Source organism: Engraulis encrasicolus, chromosome 18 (genome assembly GCF_034702125.1).
Source record: "Engraulis encrasicolus isolate BLACKSEA-1 chromosome 18, IST_EnEncr_1.0, whole genome shotgun sequence".
Classification (NCBI taxonomy): domain Eukaryota; kingdom Metazoa; phylum Chordata; class Actinopteri; order Clupeiformes; family Engraulidae; genus Engraulis; species Engraulis encrasicolus.
The window spans coordinates 44,853,654-44,872,314 of record NC_085874.1 but is presented as its reverse complement, the minus strand read 5'-3'; the positions used below and the strand labels follow the sequence as shown (position 1 = coordinate 44,872,314).

The window sequence follows — 18,661 nt, the reverse complement described above, 5'->3', positions numbered from 1 at the left end:
AGAGAGAGAGAGATTCAGAAACACACTTCCTATATAATAGAATAATAAAATATTGTCAAAAGCTGTCAGAGCGTCTTATTAGCCAGTGCGTCCAATGTGTAAAAAAAAATCATGGCCGCGACACCATAAATCTCTTTCGATAATTTAGAGCGACTTCGGGGTAAAACGGACACGCCGCGTTATTAAAAAATACTTGTGTGATATAGCCTACCAACTAGGCCCAATGACAGAGCGTCGCGGGTTACAGAGCCAGGCTGTATGCAAGCGTTACAATGTCACCTGTTGGAAGACGCGTCTCCTCTCTCTCTCATGCTCTCGCTCTCTCTCTCTCTCTCTCTCTCCTCTCTCTCTCTCTCGTCCTCGTAATTGCAAGCTGTTGCATATTATTTGCTAGATGCAAAATTTGTGATGGCATACACGCTCTCGTTGACATGGTTGGTGCCTGGATGCATGGATTCGCAAGACTTTGCAAAAACACAGTTGAAAAGCGAGGAAGGGCCGTTTCAATTCTCGGTGGGTCCCTTGACTGAAACAAGTGCAAACTCCACACTTCCGAACCTTTTGCGATCGGCACTACAGTGATTGTTGTCAGAAGGCTTGTGCCTATGCATAGACATAGACCCTTAAATTACAAACATTAGCGAACATTGAAAAAAGATCCGACAACGACCGTCGGGTAGCATCTCATGAAGCGACAGGGGAGAGTGGAGAAGTTCCGCAAACGATGTAGGCCTAGTCCTAACGTAAGAGTTAGCTACTGTGCACAGTACCGCCACTATTTCATGACAGAAACACTTCTCCATCATGGATAAATGGGCAACAATACTTTTTCCCACCCAGGATTGCACTGAAAAGCAGGCTACTGCTGTTAAACAAGTCCGACAGGCGGACAACAAATGGCGTCCGTCTATGCCCGTTTCTAACCTTTTTTGCCCAAAACGCCCCCTTGGCCTCCTCATAACCTTCAAGGCAATTATCAAAAAGCCTACCATGTACTGTAATAAGCCTCGGATTTGAAAAAGTACATAGGATTTCAACAGTGTTGGGCAATTTACTGAAAAACTGAGTAATGCATTGCTGAATTACATGTTACTGTCTTTTCAAAATATCCCTTACACTACAATTATCAATGTGGGACCTAAGGCGAATTTAGCTTAGGGGGGCCATCGGTCCATCCCATAATCACATTTTTTTTTTACATAAAATCGTCTATTTTTTGTTATCGCTATTTTTTTTTTTTTTAAACACTTTTTTTTTTTTTTTTTAATTACAAACATAAAAAACAGGCAAACCTTACAACCTTTCTGGACAGATTTCAACTGATAGGGCTATTTGCAATTTGCATAGGCCTACATTAAAATAAACTAAATGTGAAAATTCACTTTCACTTTAAAATGAGAGCATGATGCCCCCCCGCCACAGAAGTGTATATTTCATGTGTGAGCATGATCTGTCACCTATTTGAAGTGACGTTGATGTTGGATTCATGGAATACTTTTAAATGCCGCTTTGGGAAGAAAAACAGAGTAGGCGACAGGTAACTGTATTACTGTCCAAAACAGTGATTGCAGCGTTTTGCGTTTCACGTGGTATATTGTCCTTCGTGGCCGTAACAGACAACCGTAAGTTCCATAAACTAATCAATGAGACATTGGCTACGTGTACATGATGTTTTTAAGTCCGATTAATAAATGCGATTTATATATATCGGATTAAGAGTTATTTTTTGCGATGTGTATACATGGCACTTTTCACTTAAATGCGAATTAAACGTCTGGGGAAAAATGAGCATTGCGATTGGACTGAGGACCGCACTGCTGACGAGCCAAATAAGGCACGGGGCGTGGTTCAATGCACCGAATGCAGGTCATCTTCCCACAAAAACGTTGCCTCAGCGACTGAAATCACAACATTTCACCCTTCTCCCTGGATCATTTACAAATCTACATTAGCTTACCCTGTTAGCATAGAAAAACGAGTGGTCAAATGGTAAATGTGGGTAACTTTGTTGTGCTTCATACTTCGTGGGCACTTTTACATCAATATAGGGAAAGACACAACATTTATAGTCCCGCTTAGGGGACTTTAAATTAAGCAAAACTTTCATGTGAAAATCAACAGGAACTGCCGCCATCGTTTTTCTCATTCTGGCAAAGAGCCAACGGTTTGTGTTTGCACGCATGATCTCCAGGCCAAAACTAAGGCGACTGCCACCTTGTGACACAAGAGGGAATCACAGGAGGGAATCACAAGTCAGGAACGCATCACGGGAGGGAAACACATCAACGGGAAGGCGGACGGAGGACGGACGGAGGGAACGGAACGGACGGACGGACGGACGGACACCAAATGATCTCTTATAGAGATGCGTGGACTCATCTAAAGAAAAGGTCATGAGTGTGTGGCCAGCACCGACGCTTGCGGTGTAGCCTATGTGTGAGGGCGGGGAGGAGAGACGCGGAACAGCTTGAGAGAGAGGTCGCGACTTCCGAAATAGCAGGCATTCTTTTCAATGTTTCAGTGACATATTAACAAAAATGCTTCGTATTGGTTTTCGTCTCCGGTGGTATTGTAGTCACATTTTTAATTTTTTGACGAAAATATAAATCAATAAACTCCACAGAATGTTGAAATTTTGCGGATACAAAATGCGGCATTACAGGAATTACGCGGAAATTTTTTGGGGGGGGGGGGGGGGGGGGGGGGGGGGGGGTGGGGGGGGGGGGGGGTTAAAAAAAAATTTATATAAAAACAAACAAAAAAAAAAAAAAAAAAAAAAAAAAAAAAATTGAGGTTTATTTTTCGTTTTTTACAAAAAAAAAAAAAAAATTTGGGGGGGGGGGTAATAATAAACAAAAATCATAATATTTAATCTTATAAATATAATATTTTTATTTTTCATATTCTTTTTATTATATATTATAATAAAAATATTTTACTTATATTATTTTTTTAATAAAAAAATGAAAAAAAAAAAAAAAAAAAAAAATAATATAAATAAAAATTATAAAAGAAAAAAAAATTTGTTTCGTGAAATTATGCGGAATATCATTGAATTTGCATGAATCCACGCGATCGCTGAATCGCGAAAAACTGGAGGGACTGATTAACGTTTCTATTGGGCAGTCATGGGTGTCATTGCTGAGTAAATCTCTGCGGTGGTGGTCATGGGTGAGCGTTTAGGGCGTTAGACTTGTATCCCAAAGGTTTGCGATTCGACTCCCTATCCATCAGGTTGGTGGGGGGAGTAATTAACCAGTACTCTCCCCCATCCTCCTCCATGACTGAGGTACCCAGAGCATGGTACCGTGCCGCAGCACTGCTCCCTTGGTGCGCTATTGGGGGTTTCCCCCTCGTACGGGTGAAGCATAAATGCAATTTCGTGGTGTGCAGTGAACACTTGATTGCTGTGGAGTGCTGTGTCACAATGACAATGGGTGTCCCTGTTGGGCTTTCACTGCACTTCACTTCACTATTCAGCCGTCTTGTAAGAACATAATTTGGAAGTGTTTCTATCCTTTTCAATGAGGATATTGAATGGGCCAGATGGGCCAATGGGCCGGATTGTTGATTGTGTAACGGTCATCAAACATTGTGTTTTCACCAGTTTTTTTAATCTGAGGAACTGATGATGGGCTTAGTGTCCTGTGGTAGGCCTACTGGCATTTAGTTACATATCCATAAGAAGTAGAAGAGGCGGGCATCTCATTCTCATAACTACATGTAACTGCGCTCTTAAAGGGCCAGTGCAGTTTACTGTACTGCACCACCATTACACACAGTGGCAAGGGGAAAAAACAAACCCATTACACTTGACAGCAGGGAAACCTTAAAGTGATACTGTCCCATTTTTGGAAATAAGCTTATTTTGCACATCCCCTTGAATTAAATAGTTGGCCTTTACAGTTTACCTGTATTTTCAACCGTTCTCTGGGTATGGCAGTGCAAATTTTACCTCCAAGCTGTTAACATTGAGTCCTATGAGACCAGCCAGCGGCTAACTGGTCTCATAGGATTCAATGTTAACTGCTAGCTTGGAGGTAATATTTGCACTGTCATACTCAGAGAACGATTGAAAGTATAGGAGAGCGGTAAAACCCTATTATTTAACTCAAGGTGGGGTGTAAAATAATCGTATTTGCAAAAATGGGACAGTATCACTTTAAGCTATGCCTATACCAAGCGCAACCTACTGTACGCTACCAAAGTCATTATTTCTCTATGGAGGGTCTGCGACTAAAGTGACCAAAGCGACCAAAGCGAATTCGAAGCAACCTGAGCTACCAGAGCGAATTTCAACAATTTAAGTCAAGTGAATATTATGGTATTGAGCTATGATGTGGTTATGCGAAAACAAATTGGAATGTTCACATCTCAGAATGTCCTAAGCTGTCAAGCCCGAGTCGTCAGCGAATCAAGCGAAACTTCTTTAGTGACCTCAGCTACCTGGGTCGCGTAGGTCATATCTGGTCTACATGCAGCTTTATTCTATTCTCCACGTGGGAGGAGGAGAGACAACAAGGCAATAGGTTGGAGAGTGGATGAAAGGGCAGAAGGAATGATATTGATTTGCACAAACAGTCTCCTTCCTCTCACCCTTTCCATGACCTACTCCTCTCTTGCAATGTGCAATAATGTGTAGTTAGTAGGTCTGAGGGTATGTTTTTTTTATTATTTGTGCTGTGTGTGTGTGTGTGTGTGTGTGTGTGTGTGTGTGTGTGTGTGTGTGTGTGTGTGTGTGTGTGTGTGTGTGTGTGTGTGTGTGTGTGTGTGTGTGTGTCAGGGGTGGAACTTAAGTTTGTTCCCCACCAGTCACGGTGGCAGGTAGATTTCAAAATCTACCAGTCACTCACTGTTTTTGCCAGTCAAAGTGACTGGTGGGTTGAAAAATACCAGTCACCACTGAGATGTACCCATCATTGGCAGGTGGACGGGTGCTTATTTCCATCCCTGGTGTGTGTGTGTGTGTGTGTGTGTGTGTGTGTGTGTGTGTCTGTCTGTGTGTGTGTGTGTGTGTGTGTGTGTGTGTGTGTGTGTGTGTGTGTGTTGTATCTATGTAAGCTGTCAGACACCTTAATTTCCCTCGGGATTAATAAAAGTACTGTTCTGTACTCTACTCTACTCTACTCTACTCTACTCTACTCTACTCTACTTCTCCTCAGGTTACAAGGACCAGGGAGTCCCACAGCAACTCTGAGGTGACTGATCCACACCCAAGACCAGGACATGTGTACAGTTTCCACCCCAAGTCCACTCCAGGGGTCTCTCTCTCTCTCTCTCTCTCTCTCTCTCTCCCTCTATCTTTTTGTCTGTCTCTATCTCTCTGGTGTGGTGATGGCGAGGCTTAAGAGTCCAAGAGGTGACAGTCAAGCCCAACACAGAGGTTCGATGCTGGGAAGGAGATGTTGTGTGAGGGCCCTGGTGCACCTGGAGCCTCCCAGCGGGTGGAGAGACGATGGCAGGCACTGCTGCTTGTAAGATTGCGGAACTGTCTTAACGTTCTATGGCTAATCAGCAACAATAGCCATAAGAATAGCCACTGAAAAAAAATGTATAATGTGCCAACTGTCTGTACTGTGCTGAATACTTTATATATCTGGCATTGTATTGTTGTATTTTTCGTTTATTTTCTTACTTTTTGATAAATAAGTAAGATGTTAAGCCTTTTTAAGTTTCATAAGGGTTTGTGTTGTTGTGTTGTGGGTGGGGCTTTGCCGGATTGTGCTTCATGATATGATATGTGAAAATAAAGCCTTATGACATGACGACATTATGAGAATGATCTTCAGTGTAAAACTGCGCATGGAATTCATGACTGTCACCTTTTGACTAAATATTTCATCAATCACCAATTACTAGTCATCTTGAGGCTTCACTGTTTCTTGCTTTACTATTGTTTACTGTTTGTTGTTGTTTTTTTTGTATACGCATGAGTGGCTATCCAGGTACTTTGCTCGTAAATGTGCGTTATGCCCCTTTGTGGGGGAAAGCAAACCGAATGTCTCATTAACTTACATGCTACACCGGCTAGCCTAAATGAACACATTTCATAATTCAGCCACGGCTGTTTGGCTATATTATTTGAACAGCTGGCAACACAACACGTTTTCGGCATGTTGCTCGTGAACAAGGCTAGTCTACAGGTCCTTGTCATTCGTTTATTCTTTCCCAACACCTCCAATTGACTTGCATTGGCTTTCCCCTCAATGTTTTTCCCCCAAAAAGGGCGTAACGCACATGGAAAACGTCACGCCGTTCATGCGTATTGGTATTACTGTAGGTGGAAAAAATATATTGTTGTTGTGTTGAGTTCAATAATGGCGGCAGTTACCATAGATACTGTCCACTTTAATCAAGTATTGACTTGAGCTCCCTGTGGTCTTAATAACTTAATTAGAGGGTGATATATTTCTTTGATTTCAAAGATTAATGGGAGAGGGATGGGATGCTGTGAAAGGAAATTAGATTTTACATAGATGATTGGTTCATTTAAAAAATAAAATTAGCCCATACGAATATATGAGCTTTGAAGTAAATGACTGTTGACAGTGGAGTGAATGTAGCCTACGTATTAGCAGGGGTAGTTGTCTGGGTTTCTATTTGTACCCTGCCAATAGGCAGAGCCCTGGGATTCGCAAGAGACCTGTGTTGTTCAGTGCATGCAGTTCACATTGAATGGCCTTTAATGGTTCTGCTCTACATCTATTTTTTCCCAGAGCTACTTCAATCTTTTGTTGCCGGGAAATTGCAAGGCATTGTGAAGCAGAGACTGCTGAATTGAGGTGAAATAAGCTGGTTGAAAGGAACATAAAAAGAGATTTAATCCTTAAATGGATGCATTTTTTATATCCTACTTAGCATGGTGGAAGGCTGTAAACTTCAACCTTTTTATTTTATTTCATATCACCTCCTATTGTGTATTGAATGGTGTCTGAACATGACTGATTATTCATGACAAATCATGCAAAAGTGATGAAGTGAGGATGCTGATGTTCGGATGAATAAAAAGGTGTCTATCTTTGGTACTGGACCTCAGGGGTGTGAGTGTGCTTTCAGAGGGTTGCTTTGAAATATCCACGCTAAAAGTAGGGCCTTCTGTTTGTAGAGTTAGAAACTCGAGTATCATATATAAGAGGAATCTTATAAATAGTTCTGGTTCCGGATCGTTATCCGGATCACCACCAGAATTCAATCACTGTTGTCATTTCCAACAAATCCACAAAATTTAATCCAAATCCATTCATAACTTTTTGAGTTATCCTGCTGAAAGACAGACAAACACACAAACAGACAGACAGACAAACAAACAAATAGACAGACAGACAAACCAACGGGACCGAAAACATAACCTCCTTGGCCAAGGTAAAAAAAAAAAAAAGCCTTTACATCTGCAGTGTACGGTACATAACACATTAGGCTACATGATCAGTAGGCATTTACTGTAATGTTGTGCTGCTTCCTCCAGCTGTTAAATGTTTTTTTTTTTGTTGACGTCAGATCAACCAAACTTCGCAATAAATGAAAAGCTGCATAATTGTCAAAAATCATCATGGATGACTGCTTTGATAAAATGTTGACAGCAACCAATTACAGCTTGAGCTCCTGCTCTTACACCTGCTGTCAGTGCAAGATCTTGACTTTATATGCCATACTCGACTAAACTCAGACATCACCCCCATATGAACTTGGCAGCAAATAAGATAAAGGTCAGCTACCATGCCATATGTGCCCTTACCATACACCAAGCTAAGCTGGGGCTTGCCACACACGCATAATGTGGAAGGACATGGAAATTGACTGAAGCTTTAGAGATGGCAATGTCAGGCTATAACACCAATTAACAACTGAATTGTCTACTGAAGTGTGTGTGTGTGTGTGTGTGTGTGTGTGTGTGTGTGTGTGTGTGTGTGTGTGTGTGTGTGTGTGTGTGTGTGTGTGTGTGTGTGTGTGTGTGTGTGTGTGTGCGTGCGTGCTTGCATGCATGCGTGTGTTTATGTGTGGTGTGTGCAGGTGTTTATGTGTGGTGTGTGCAGGTGTTTATGTGTATAGTGTGTGTGCAAGTGTTTATGTGTATAGTGCGTGTATGCAGGTGTTTATGTGTATAGTGTGTGTGCAGGTGTTTATAGTGTGTGTATGCAGGTGTTTATGTGTATAGTGTGTGTGTGCAGGTGTGTTTGTGTATAGTGTGTGTGCAAGTGTTTATGTGTATAGTGTGTGTATGCAGGTGTTTATGTGTATAGTGTGTGTGCAGGTGTTTATGTGTGTGTTCCAATGACTCTTTGGGGGTGGCTGTCTTGTGTCCCAGTGACATCACAAAGTACACAAATTAGTGTAGAGTAGAGTTGAGTAGAAGCCCATAGTGGTTCTCCACCATTACCGTCTAGGGAGCTGTTATACACGGACTCCTCTCCAGTAGACATTTTGTAGGTAACACAAAAGAATATAACGTGGCCCTGCCGTTGCCATACGGTGGGGCACTCGTCTGCCATGCGGCTGACCCGGTTCGATTCCCGGCCCGCGTCCTTTGCCAGCCCTTCCCCGTCTCTCCCTCCCCACTCGTCAAGAGTCAAAAAGACCAAGACATTTATTTAAAAAAAAAGAGAACATAACGTACTGTACTTACCAACAAGACACAAGAACTTGAAAAAAGGATGGAGGAACATATTTTATCCGCGTCTCCACTTACCAAACTGTCAGTCACTCAGACTGCAGCTACAGCCAGTCCAGCTTCACTGCCCGTATCCATGGCCACCGCAGCTTCACTGCCCGTATTCATGGCCACCACTCCACCTATTGGAGTGAAGTCCGACCATCTGAGGATCCTGAAACTGACGTTCCTCCCTCCTTTTGGCAGGACAAATGATGATCCAGATCCTGTTCTCTACCTCTCCAAGTGCCGGGACATCCTGGCCATACTCCCCCCTCCACATCCACATCACATAGGCCTACACTGCATATCACATCCACCTCCACTTTGGCCAGATTTCACTGTTTTTGAAAAGTGCTTTAAACATTACAGTTTTTTCTGACTGCCAAAGCTCTTTTATGTTTTACTTTGGCTGCTTTTACTGTACGTAACTATTCACATGAATACAACAACCCAGGGGTGTCGTACAGGGGGGGGGGGGGGTAAAGAGTGACTGAGTTACCAGGGCCCCATGTATATAGGGGGCCCACACACAGTCTGATATATGTATGTAGATAAAGGACTGGGGATTCCATTAGAGTTGATTGTGCCCACAAGTTGCTGCTACGCCCCTGCAACAACTTCACACTAAATCAGGAGAAAGGTCCTGGATCACTTTGAGCAGTGAAATGAACAATGGTCCTCGGTCAGTTTGTGCACTGAAATGAACAATGGTCCTGGATAACAATATTTAAAAACTGGCCATGTCACTGTGTTTGGACAAATAAACAATGGTCCTGGATCACTCTTATTGGTCAAATAAACTTCGGTCCTGTATAACTCTGAGCGGTAAAATGAAAAATGGTTCTGGATCACTTTACGCAGTAAAATGAACAATGGTACTGGATCAATTCGAGCAGTACATAAACTCTGGTTCTGGATCACTCTAAGTGGTAAATAAACAGTGGTCCTGGATCACTATGAGTGGTATAAGATTAACAATTGCTATTTGTATTCGGGTGTGAATAGCCATTCTTGCTATTTGCACCCGGGTGTGAATAGTCATTTCTACTATATACTCCCGGGTGTGAAAGTTGCAACATGATGTGAATATCCATTGTTGTTGTTTGCACACGGGTGTGAATATCCATTGTTGCTATTTGCACTCGGATTTGAATAGCCATATCTGCCATTATTAACTGGGTGTGAATAGCAATTTTTGCTATTCTGATTTGAATAGCCATTTCTGCCAATATTAACCGAGTGTGAATAGCCATTTTTGCTATTTGCACCCGGATGTAAATAACCATTGTTGCTATTTGCAGCTGGGTGTGAATAGTCATTTCTGCTATTTGCACCCCGGTATGAATAGTCATTTCTGCTATTTGCACCCAGGTGTGAAAGTTGCAACATGGTGTGAATAGCCATTGTTGTTATTTGCACACGGGTGTGAATAGCCATTGTTGCTTTTTGCACTCGGATTTGAATAGCCATTGTTGCCATTACCAACTGGGTGAGAATTGCAATTTTTGGTATTGGCACCCGGGTGTGAATAGCCATTTTGGCTATTTGCACCCTGATTTGAATGGCCATTTTTGGCATTTTTGCCATTATTAACCGGGTGTGAATAGTCATTTTTGCTATTTGCACCATGCAACCAGGTGTGCACATGGGTAAATTTCACACACAGCCACGGGTGAATAGCCATTGTTGCTATTTGTACCCGGATGTGAATAAATGTTCTCAATAGCCTATTTAGAAAGGCACAGCCACGTTTGGGTGTGTGCAAGATCAATTGAAAAGAAGTACAGTATAGACTAATGCTTTTGTGGCAGGCAGCTGCTCCCAAAGTGGCCAACAAGAGCAATATCCCAATTACCCGCTGTATTATTGATGTGTCCTTTGTTTCTCATCATTTTTACCGCCCTTTAACAGAATAATATTCTATCGTCTCTACGCTAGTGACATCGCGCCCGTTAGGCAGGGAGGGCCCCAGATGTGGGGTCGTTAAATCATCCGGCTAATTTGTTTGTAATGCACTCATTTGCCGTAGAAAATGCCAATTGTCTCGCTGAGAATCAGATGATAAATGCCTCCTGTAAGCAAGCGTATTGATCTTCCTTGGTCTTGATCTATCAGGCCGCAGGCGCATACCATTGATGAACCTAATCCATTAGTCGTCCCCATCAGGGTGCCCCTCCCCCGACACACACACACACACACACACACACACACACACACACACACACACACACACACACACACACACACACACACACACACACACACACACACCGTCGACAGATCTATCTGCAGCAGTAATGTAATCCATTTGCATATTTTGATGTCATTTACATTGCATGTGGATTAAAAAAAACAACACAATTAAACTGAGTGCATTATAGAAAACTTAAAAAAGATATGTTCTAGGGAGCTAGAACCCCATTTTCATGAGATGGGCCCTTTTGCTGTAGATGACTTTAAAGGTACACTGTGCAGGAAATGGTCAAAAAAGGTACTGCAACTATGCTACTCAGTGAAACTGTGTCGCCTATTGCCAAATTTGGACTTTTCATGAACGTTTACTAAGTAATAAACCCAAGTACAGTCATTTTTGCAGCCTAAAATGGCTATTTCTGGAAATTCAAAATGGCGGACCATGGAGAAGAGTGCAATTTTTCCAGTCATAATGAATACTTAGAATTTGATGGTGGTGGTAAATATTCATGAAAAAGGTAACATTAGTGAATGGGCAGCATGAATTCTGGAAATAAACAACTAAAAATCTCACACAGTGTCCCTTTAGTCCATGCCTGGCCAAAGCTGCGGTCTAACCACTGACTATCACCTCCAGTTCACTCCATCCCCCACTGATGAAGGCGACCCCACCACTGGCCCAGATTTCCTCAACAGCACCCCAGCCAAAGATAGCAAATGTGGGAGCAGAAACTCTGGGTATCCCCTGTCAGTGTGTGTGTGTGTGTGTGTGTGTGTGTGTGTGTGTGTGTGTGTGTGTGTGTGTGTGTGTGTGTGTGTGTGTGTGTGTGTGTGTGTGTGTGTGTGTGTGTGTGTGTGTGTGTATGTGTGTGTGTGTGTGTGTGTGTGTGTGTGTGTGTCTGTGTGTGTGTGTGTCTGTGTGTGTATGCCTGTGTCTGTGTCTGTGTCTGTGTGTATGTGTGTGTGCGTGCATGTGTATGCTTGCGTGCGTGTTTGTGTGTGTGTGTGTGTTTTGGGGTATCCCGTGGTCCTGAAACAGGATCTCAGCGAATGCAAAGCGACATGCAAACCAGACACACAAACACTTCACTCCAATATACTGCTGTGTTAATCTTTCCCCAAACAACACGAAGCAGCACCACAACAACAGATCACAGGCAGAATCAGCAGCAGCAGGTGGCACCCTAGTGGCAGCATGGTGGAATTGCAGCGCCAGAGATGAGTTGCCATATTTCCTGCCCTGAAGACTCCAGATGGATACTCTCTCTCTCTCTCTCTCTCTCTCTCTCTCTCTCTCTCTCTCTCTCAGTTTGTATGACTAAGAAATGTGCATCTGTCTCTCATGAACGTGTGCATGTATGTGTGTTTTGTGTGTGTAATTCCCTATGTTCTCTGTATAATATCTCTGTCTCTCTGTCTGTGTCCGTCTGTCTCTCTCTCTCTCTCTCACACACACACACACACACACACACACACACACACACACACACACACACACACACACACACACACACACACACACACACACACACACACACACACACACACACACACACACACACACACACCATCGGCGTCGTTAGACCATTTTTACCCGGGCATGTGCCCTGTTATGGATCTGCGGTGCCAGGTTCTAGGGCACTTATTTTTTTAAATGTATTTATTTATTTATACCTTTTTTTATTATTTAAGTCTGACTCATCTGGTAGCCTAATCTACAGAATACATGCTTGCATGTTTTTTTCTTAAAATAGGCGTATACTACAATTACGTTAGAATTGAGCTCAAGTCTGACGAGGCAGCCTGCCTGCCCTGATTCAGAATCAGACAGCTGCGTCTAACCCCCGAGTCCCTCCCACTCCCCCTCGCCCTTCTCTTCTCTCCTACGCCAGCAAGCCCAGCGCGACTTTCCCCAATCCCTACCAGTTCTTTGCGTGACTTTTTAAACTGACAATGAATTTCACGTTGTAGCCTACTAATGTACAGCAGGCTGTGCAACAGTATGTTATTTATCGGTGTAGCAATTCTAAGATGCCCAGTCTAGCGGCGTTTTTGCATGCATAACCTGAATCACACTAGGCTATGCAGAAACTCGCCAGAAAACGTTTGTCGAATTGGGAACTTTACAAACTTATTTGACATCATTAGTGATGACGACCCGACCCGTGCGTGGTCTATGCTTTGCAATGCATTTCAGCCTCGTTTTTCCTAGACCGGTAGAGACCAAAAAAAGGTGAAATAATAGGCCTACAAATTCGGTTTTAGTGATCAACCGCTTCAAATTGGCTCTGGACAAACGTGATCACTATAAGCGGATTACACTATATTCAGTTTTGTGGTGTGTCAGGTATGTGGAGTTATGGAAGAAGTAGGCTATGTTGTATAGGCTAGTAGTTAGGCTATTTTATGATATTTTTTGTTATCTCAATGACCTGAACTAGATAACAGCCTACTGTAGGCCTATTAGTTAGCCTATAATTTTGATTTCAATTCAACTCAAACAACATTGTTCTTGTAGATGGACATCAGAAAGTTATTCGCTCGGAGCAGGGATAAAGCAGCAATAAATTGTCTCTGCCCATTCTTTTAAAAAAAAATAGTTGCCCAAAAAATGTTCAGCTCTCGCGCTTCGCGCCCTCACATTTCTTTCTGGTACCCTTTGGTGCCCCTGTATAGTATTGGGCCTACTGATGCCCCTGACACACACACACACACACACACTCGCACAAGCGCTCTCTATCACTTGCTCATGCACACACACACACATAAATACACATAAATGCATGCAACACATGATACCACGTGCTTGTGTATGCCTGTGATATTCAGTTCTGTCTTTTATACTGAAACGTCCATTCCTGCCTTTACTGTATTGTCTTGCAGGTGGGGACATGTGTCCTGTAGGTGGTGTTGGTATGACTGAACTGTGCATGTGTTTCTCCTGAACATGTGCATGTATGTACAGTATGAGTATATTAATTTTTATTTAATTAGGCTACTTATGCTCTCTACTCTCTCTCTCTCTCTCTCTCTCTCTCTCTCTCTCTCTCTCTCTCTCTCTCTCTCTCTCTCTCTCTCTCTCTCTCTCTCACACACACTCACACACACACACACACACACACACACACACACACACACACACACATACATAAACAAACACACACACACACACACACACAAACCCACATCACATCACGTCACATCCTGGCCGGCGGCCAAGTCTTCCCAGGCTGCTTTGCTTCTCTTCCCCATGTAGTGCAGTGCAGGCCAGGCAACCCTCCCCTACCCTTTCTCAGGCTCCCCGCCAGCTCTCCCAGGCAGGCAGTGGCCGAAGAATTACACACAGGGCCCCAGGGCAAAACACTGATAGGGCCCCCCATACGGCTTGCCAAGGTCACAATAGGGCCCCCACATCCAATACAGGAGGGCCCTGTACTGGGCCCAGGGGCAAATGCCCTGCTCACCCCCCCCCCCCCCCCCCTATAGCTCCGCCAGCTCTCTCAGTCAGGTCAAGCATGACTAAATATGGAAGTGCTGCTTTGGGGACAGAGAGAAAGTTCTCCGGCATCTCATGGCTGGGCCAGGGCTGGACTGACCAGCTGGCATAGCGGGCATTTCCCGGTGGGCCCTGGCACCACCCTTGTGGGCCCCTATTTTGGACTGACCATCTGGCATAGCGGGCATTTCCCGGTGGGCCCCGGCCTTGCACCCTTGTGGGCCCCTATTTTGGACTGGCCATCTGGCATTGCGGGCATTTACCTGTGGGCCCCTATTTTCAGAAATGTAACAACAACAAAACATTCTGAAAATAGGGGCCCACGAGGGTATGAGGCCTACCCATCGGTGAGTCAGCTCTCAATTCTCAATTATGAGGGGGCCCATTTGAGCCAAAAGTGCCCGGGCCCTATTTCTCCCCCAGGCCAGCCCTGATGGCTACACACTCTCTTTCTCTTTTCCACAAGATATGGCAGTACATACTGTAGGATTACACTCCAGGCCATGCTATAATGGTGTGTGTGTGTGTGTGTGTGTGTGTGTGTGTGTGTGTGTGTGTGTGTGTGTGTGTGTGTGTGTGTGTGTGTGTGTGTGTGTGTGTGTGTGTGTGTGTGTGTGTGTGTGTGTGTGTGTGTGTGTGTGTGTGTGTGTGTGTGTTTGTGTGTGTGTGTGTGTGTGTGTGTGTGTGTGTGTGTGTGTGTGTGTGTGTGTGTGTGTGTGTGTGTGTGTGTGTGTGTGTGTGTGTGTGTGACAGCTTTTGCTGGGCCCAGGGCAAAGTCATCTGAAAGCCCCCCGCATTCAATACTTACAATGTAATGAGGGCCCAATTTTGGAGCCCCTCTCTCCCTGGGCATTGGACAACTGTCCCCTTTGTCCCCCCTTGTCAGCTTCCCTGTGCCCTGTGTGTGTGTGTTTGTGTGCGTTTGTGTTTGCGTGCATGCATGTGTGAGCGTGCAACCTGATCTCCAAAAATTCCGTGCTCCTGGACACAAAATTGTTTTCCGTGATGGGCACACGGAAGTGCTTTCTATATTCCCACAGCACTGTGTTAACTCTATCATTAGAAAATACATACCAAATGCTAATCCTAAACAAAATAATGCTATAGCAATTTAAGTTGTGCCCTGACCAAAACATTCTCTAACCTTAACCTGTCATTAAAAACATATTTTTGACAAATACCTTTTCCAGTTGGTTGATAGGCTATCAAATTCATATAATGAATGAAAGAATACTAGCTGTGCCCAGACCAAAACAATCCCTAACCCTAACCTGAAAGTAATGTTTTTTTTTCAAAAATCCTGAGAAAATACAAGACTGTGGAAGCATATAACTGTGGGAGTATAGAGAGAGAATTTCTGTGTGTCCATCACGGAAAACAATTCTGTGTCCAGGAGCACGGAATTTTGGCAAAATCTGTGCTCCTGGACACGGATTTTGAAAGCGAAAGCCCATTGGGAAACTCCAACTCCCATTGTCATTGTGACACAGCACTCCACAGCACACAAGTGAACACTGCACACTGCACACAACGAAATTGCATTTATGCCTCACCCGTGCAAGGGGGCAGCCCTCAGTGGCGCCCCATGGGGAGCAGTGCGGTGGGACGGTACCATGCTCAGGGTACCTCAGTCATGGTGGAGGATGGGGGAGAGCACTGGTTGATTACTCCCCCCACCAACCTGGCGGGTCGGGAGTCGAACCGGCAACCTCTGGGATGCAAGTCTGACGCCCTAACCGCTCACCCATGACTGCCCATTGTGTCCTTAACATCCGTGTCCAGGAGCACAGAATTTTTGGAGATCATGCTGCAGCGTGTGTCTCTGTGTGTGTGCGTGCGTTCGTGTGTGTGCGTGTGTGTGTGTGTGTGTGTGTGTGTGTGTGCGTGTGTGTGTGTGTGTGTGTGTGTGTGTGTGTGTGTGTGTGTGTGTGTGTGTGTGTGTGTGTGCGTGCGTGCATGTGTGTGCGTGCGTGTGTGCGTGTACGTGTGCGTGTACGTGTGCATGCATGCGTGCGTGTGTGCATGTGTATGTTCCCATAACATTATTACTTGCTTTTCTCTGGATAAGATGAGCCACAACCCATGTCATTTCCACGCTCTGTGACCTATATGTGTGCAGTGTACCCCACTGACAGCATCTACTACATACACATGACCACTCACCACACACACATTTATGTCGCCGAGCAATTTTAATAGGGCCTTCCATGTTTATGTGCTGGGGTGATAGCATGGAATGATCACTACCAGGGCCCCCCGTTTGTTTACGTTTGCTATCTGGAACTTCAAAACACGCTTCCATGGTGGCCATGGTGCATCTCACAAACAGCGCTGCACTGAGCTGCAGTTGTGTTCAGTGTTGCCAGATGTGTGTGATCAAATCCCGCCCAAAAGGTGCTCAAAAAACGCCAGGAGTCGCTAAATTCCACCGGATTTCAATGTGCATAAAACAGCAAAAAAAACGGCAAATGACCGATTTTTCCTGTTTTACCCACAGACGGCTATCCCAAGCAGCCCAATTGGCCAGGTAACCGCCCAATCTGGCAACACTGGTTGTTTGTCTTGATTGGTGGTGTATGTTGCCATGGAGCTAGGGAGTCAATTGTTTTCCTCCACTGGGTTTTTTTTTCTTTCTTCAAAGACGTGTTTAAGTTGGCCATCCAAACACTAAAGCCCATATCTCTGACTTCTTGTTTATGTCACATATGTTTGACTGAGATTTACTGTAAAGCTATGCTGCCCTATAAAGGCAAAGTGCAGTAACTACACACTGTAAAAAATAGCTGTTAATTTAGGGAAATTCTGCAACAGCATTCTACTGTTTTTTTTAAAAAACGGACAACTACTGTGAAAATTACAGATGCACCGGATCCTGATTTTTAGGATCTTGCCGGATACTTGATCCACTGCTTAAGATCCTGCCGGATCCGGAACCGGATACCGGATCCTACAAAAGGGTTGAAAGATATAGTCTACTTGCATACATGGGCCCTTTGTATTACGTTGGCTAAAACTATTTTTTAGACTCATTGGCTCACTGCCTGCAACGGCCGCTTCCAAAGGGCTTTCACTCCATGCTGTGATTGGGGTTGTGAAAGACTGACTGAAAAGCCTAGGCTAGAGATGCACCAGATCTGGATTTTTAGGTAACATGCCGGGTTCACTGCTTAACAGTTCAATTGCTGCTGAAAAATTGTTATATACTGTGATACATTAAAAAGCACTGAGCTGTATTTGATGTTTGGTGTGAAATAACAGTAGAATTACAAGTAAATATAATTGCCAATAACTGCCGTTATTTTGCAGGGGAAATTTCTTACGGTGCACATCTTGTCAAAATGGAGTTTAGCCCCTTAAGACATGGCAATATAAATTAGCTGTTACCAGAATGGTAATGACCAAATCGTAATATAGCCCAGTACTAAAGGCCCCGTGCACTGTCATACTACTGTAGTACTATAGTAGTTAACTTTCAATGTCTATTACAGCGTGCCACAGGAGGTACGGCGTGCATTAAGGGGCTACGCTGAAAATGTTCCTCATTACACCTTCTTTATCCTGTGATGAAGCCTTTTGGTCCAAATGTGTCACGTTTTAGAGATGTTGCTATGTGAATTTTGCAGTGACAACAATATCCAACCTAATACCGCAATAGCCTGGTCCTGACCATCCCATAATACTACCATTTCATTTCATATTCATGGTCTGGGATTTGTTTGCTCTGAAGCGATTGTAGGAAGCAGGAAGTTTGCGCTCAGTTATGGTTTGAAATTATTGGACACCTCTCACCCAATCGCTGGCAGTTACTCAACAACAACATAGCGCAGACCAATGGCTCTGTTGCAGATGTGTACGTCATTGTCACGAGCGTCCTCCCCCTTTCGCCCCCACGTGGGGGGCGTATTCGATTATTGGCTGTTTTCTGGGGGGGGCGTTGCGATCAAAATTCTACTGCTCCAGGCACTCCACAGAGAAGCACGGCCAGACTACAGTAGTGGAGCCAATCCTTTGGCAGAAGTACGTAGGATGGCTCGCGAGGCTAATACCGCAAGGCATTTTTCTCAGTTTCAGTTGGCCAGTAGTACAGTTGGCCAACTCTTATTTCACTGCATGTTTTACTTAGTCGTTCTGTGCATGTAAAAAATAAACGTCTCGTATCCTGGTATCCTTTGAGCAGCCATAAAACATGCGTAATCTCCCCACATAATACTATAGTTATAGTGGTGTCAGTCTGTAAAATGTCAGTCTTGTATATGTCTATGTCCTGGCATGGTATAGAGAGAAAACGTAATTTCATTTTCCCTGTATGTCTGTGCATATGA

The 18,661-nt window shown here is 44.0% G+C and overlaps 1 protein-coding gene across 1 annotated transcript in view; it reads left to right on the top strand.

The window, feature by feature from the left end:
* The window catches only part of stum (stum, mechanosensory transduction mediator homolog), a 46,992-nt gene extending 41,224 nt beyond the window's left edge, over positions 1 to 5,768 (top strand). The window contains exon 3 of the mRNA XM_063222550.1: positions 5,163 to 5,768. Within this exon, the coding sequence (XP_063078620.1) occupies positions 5,163 to 5,197 (35 nt within the window). The 3' untranslated portion in view covers positions 5,198 to 5,768. The remainder of the gene's footprint in view (positions 1 to 5,162) is intronic.
* Positions 5,769 to 18,661: the final 12,893 nt, after the last annotated feature.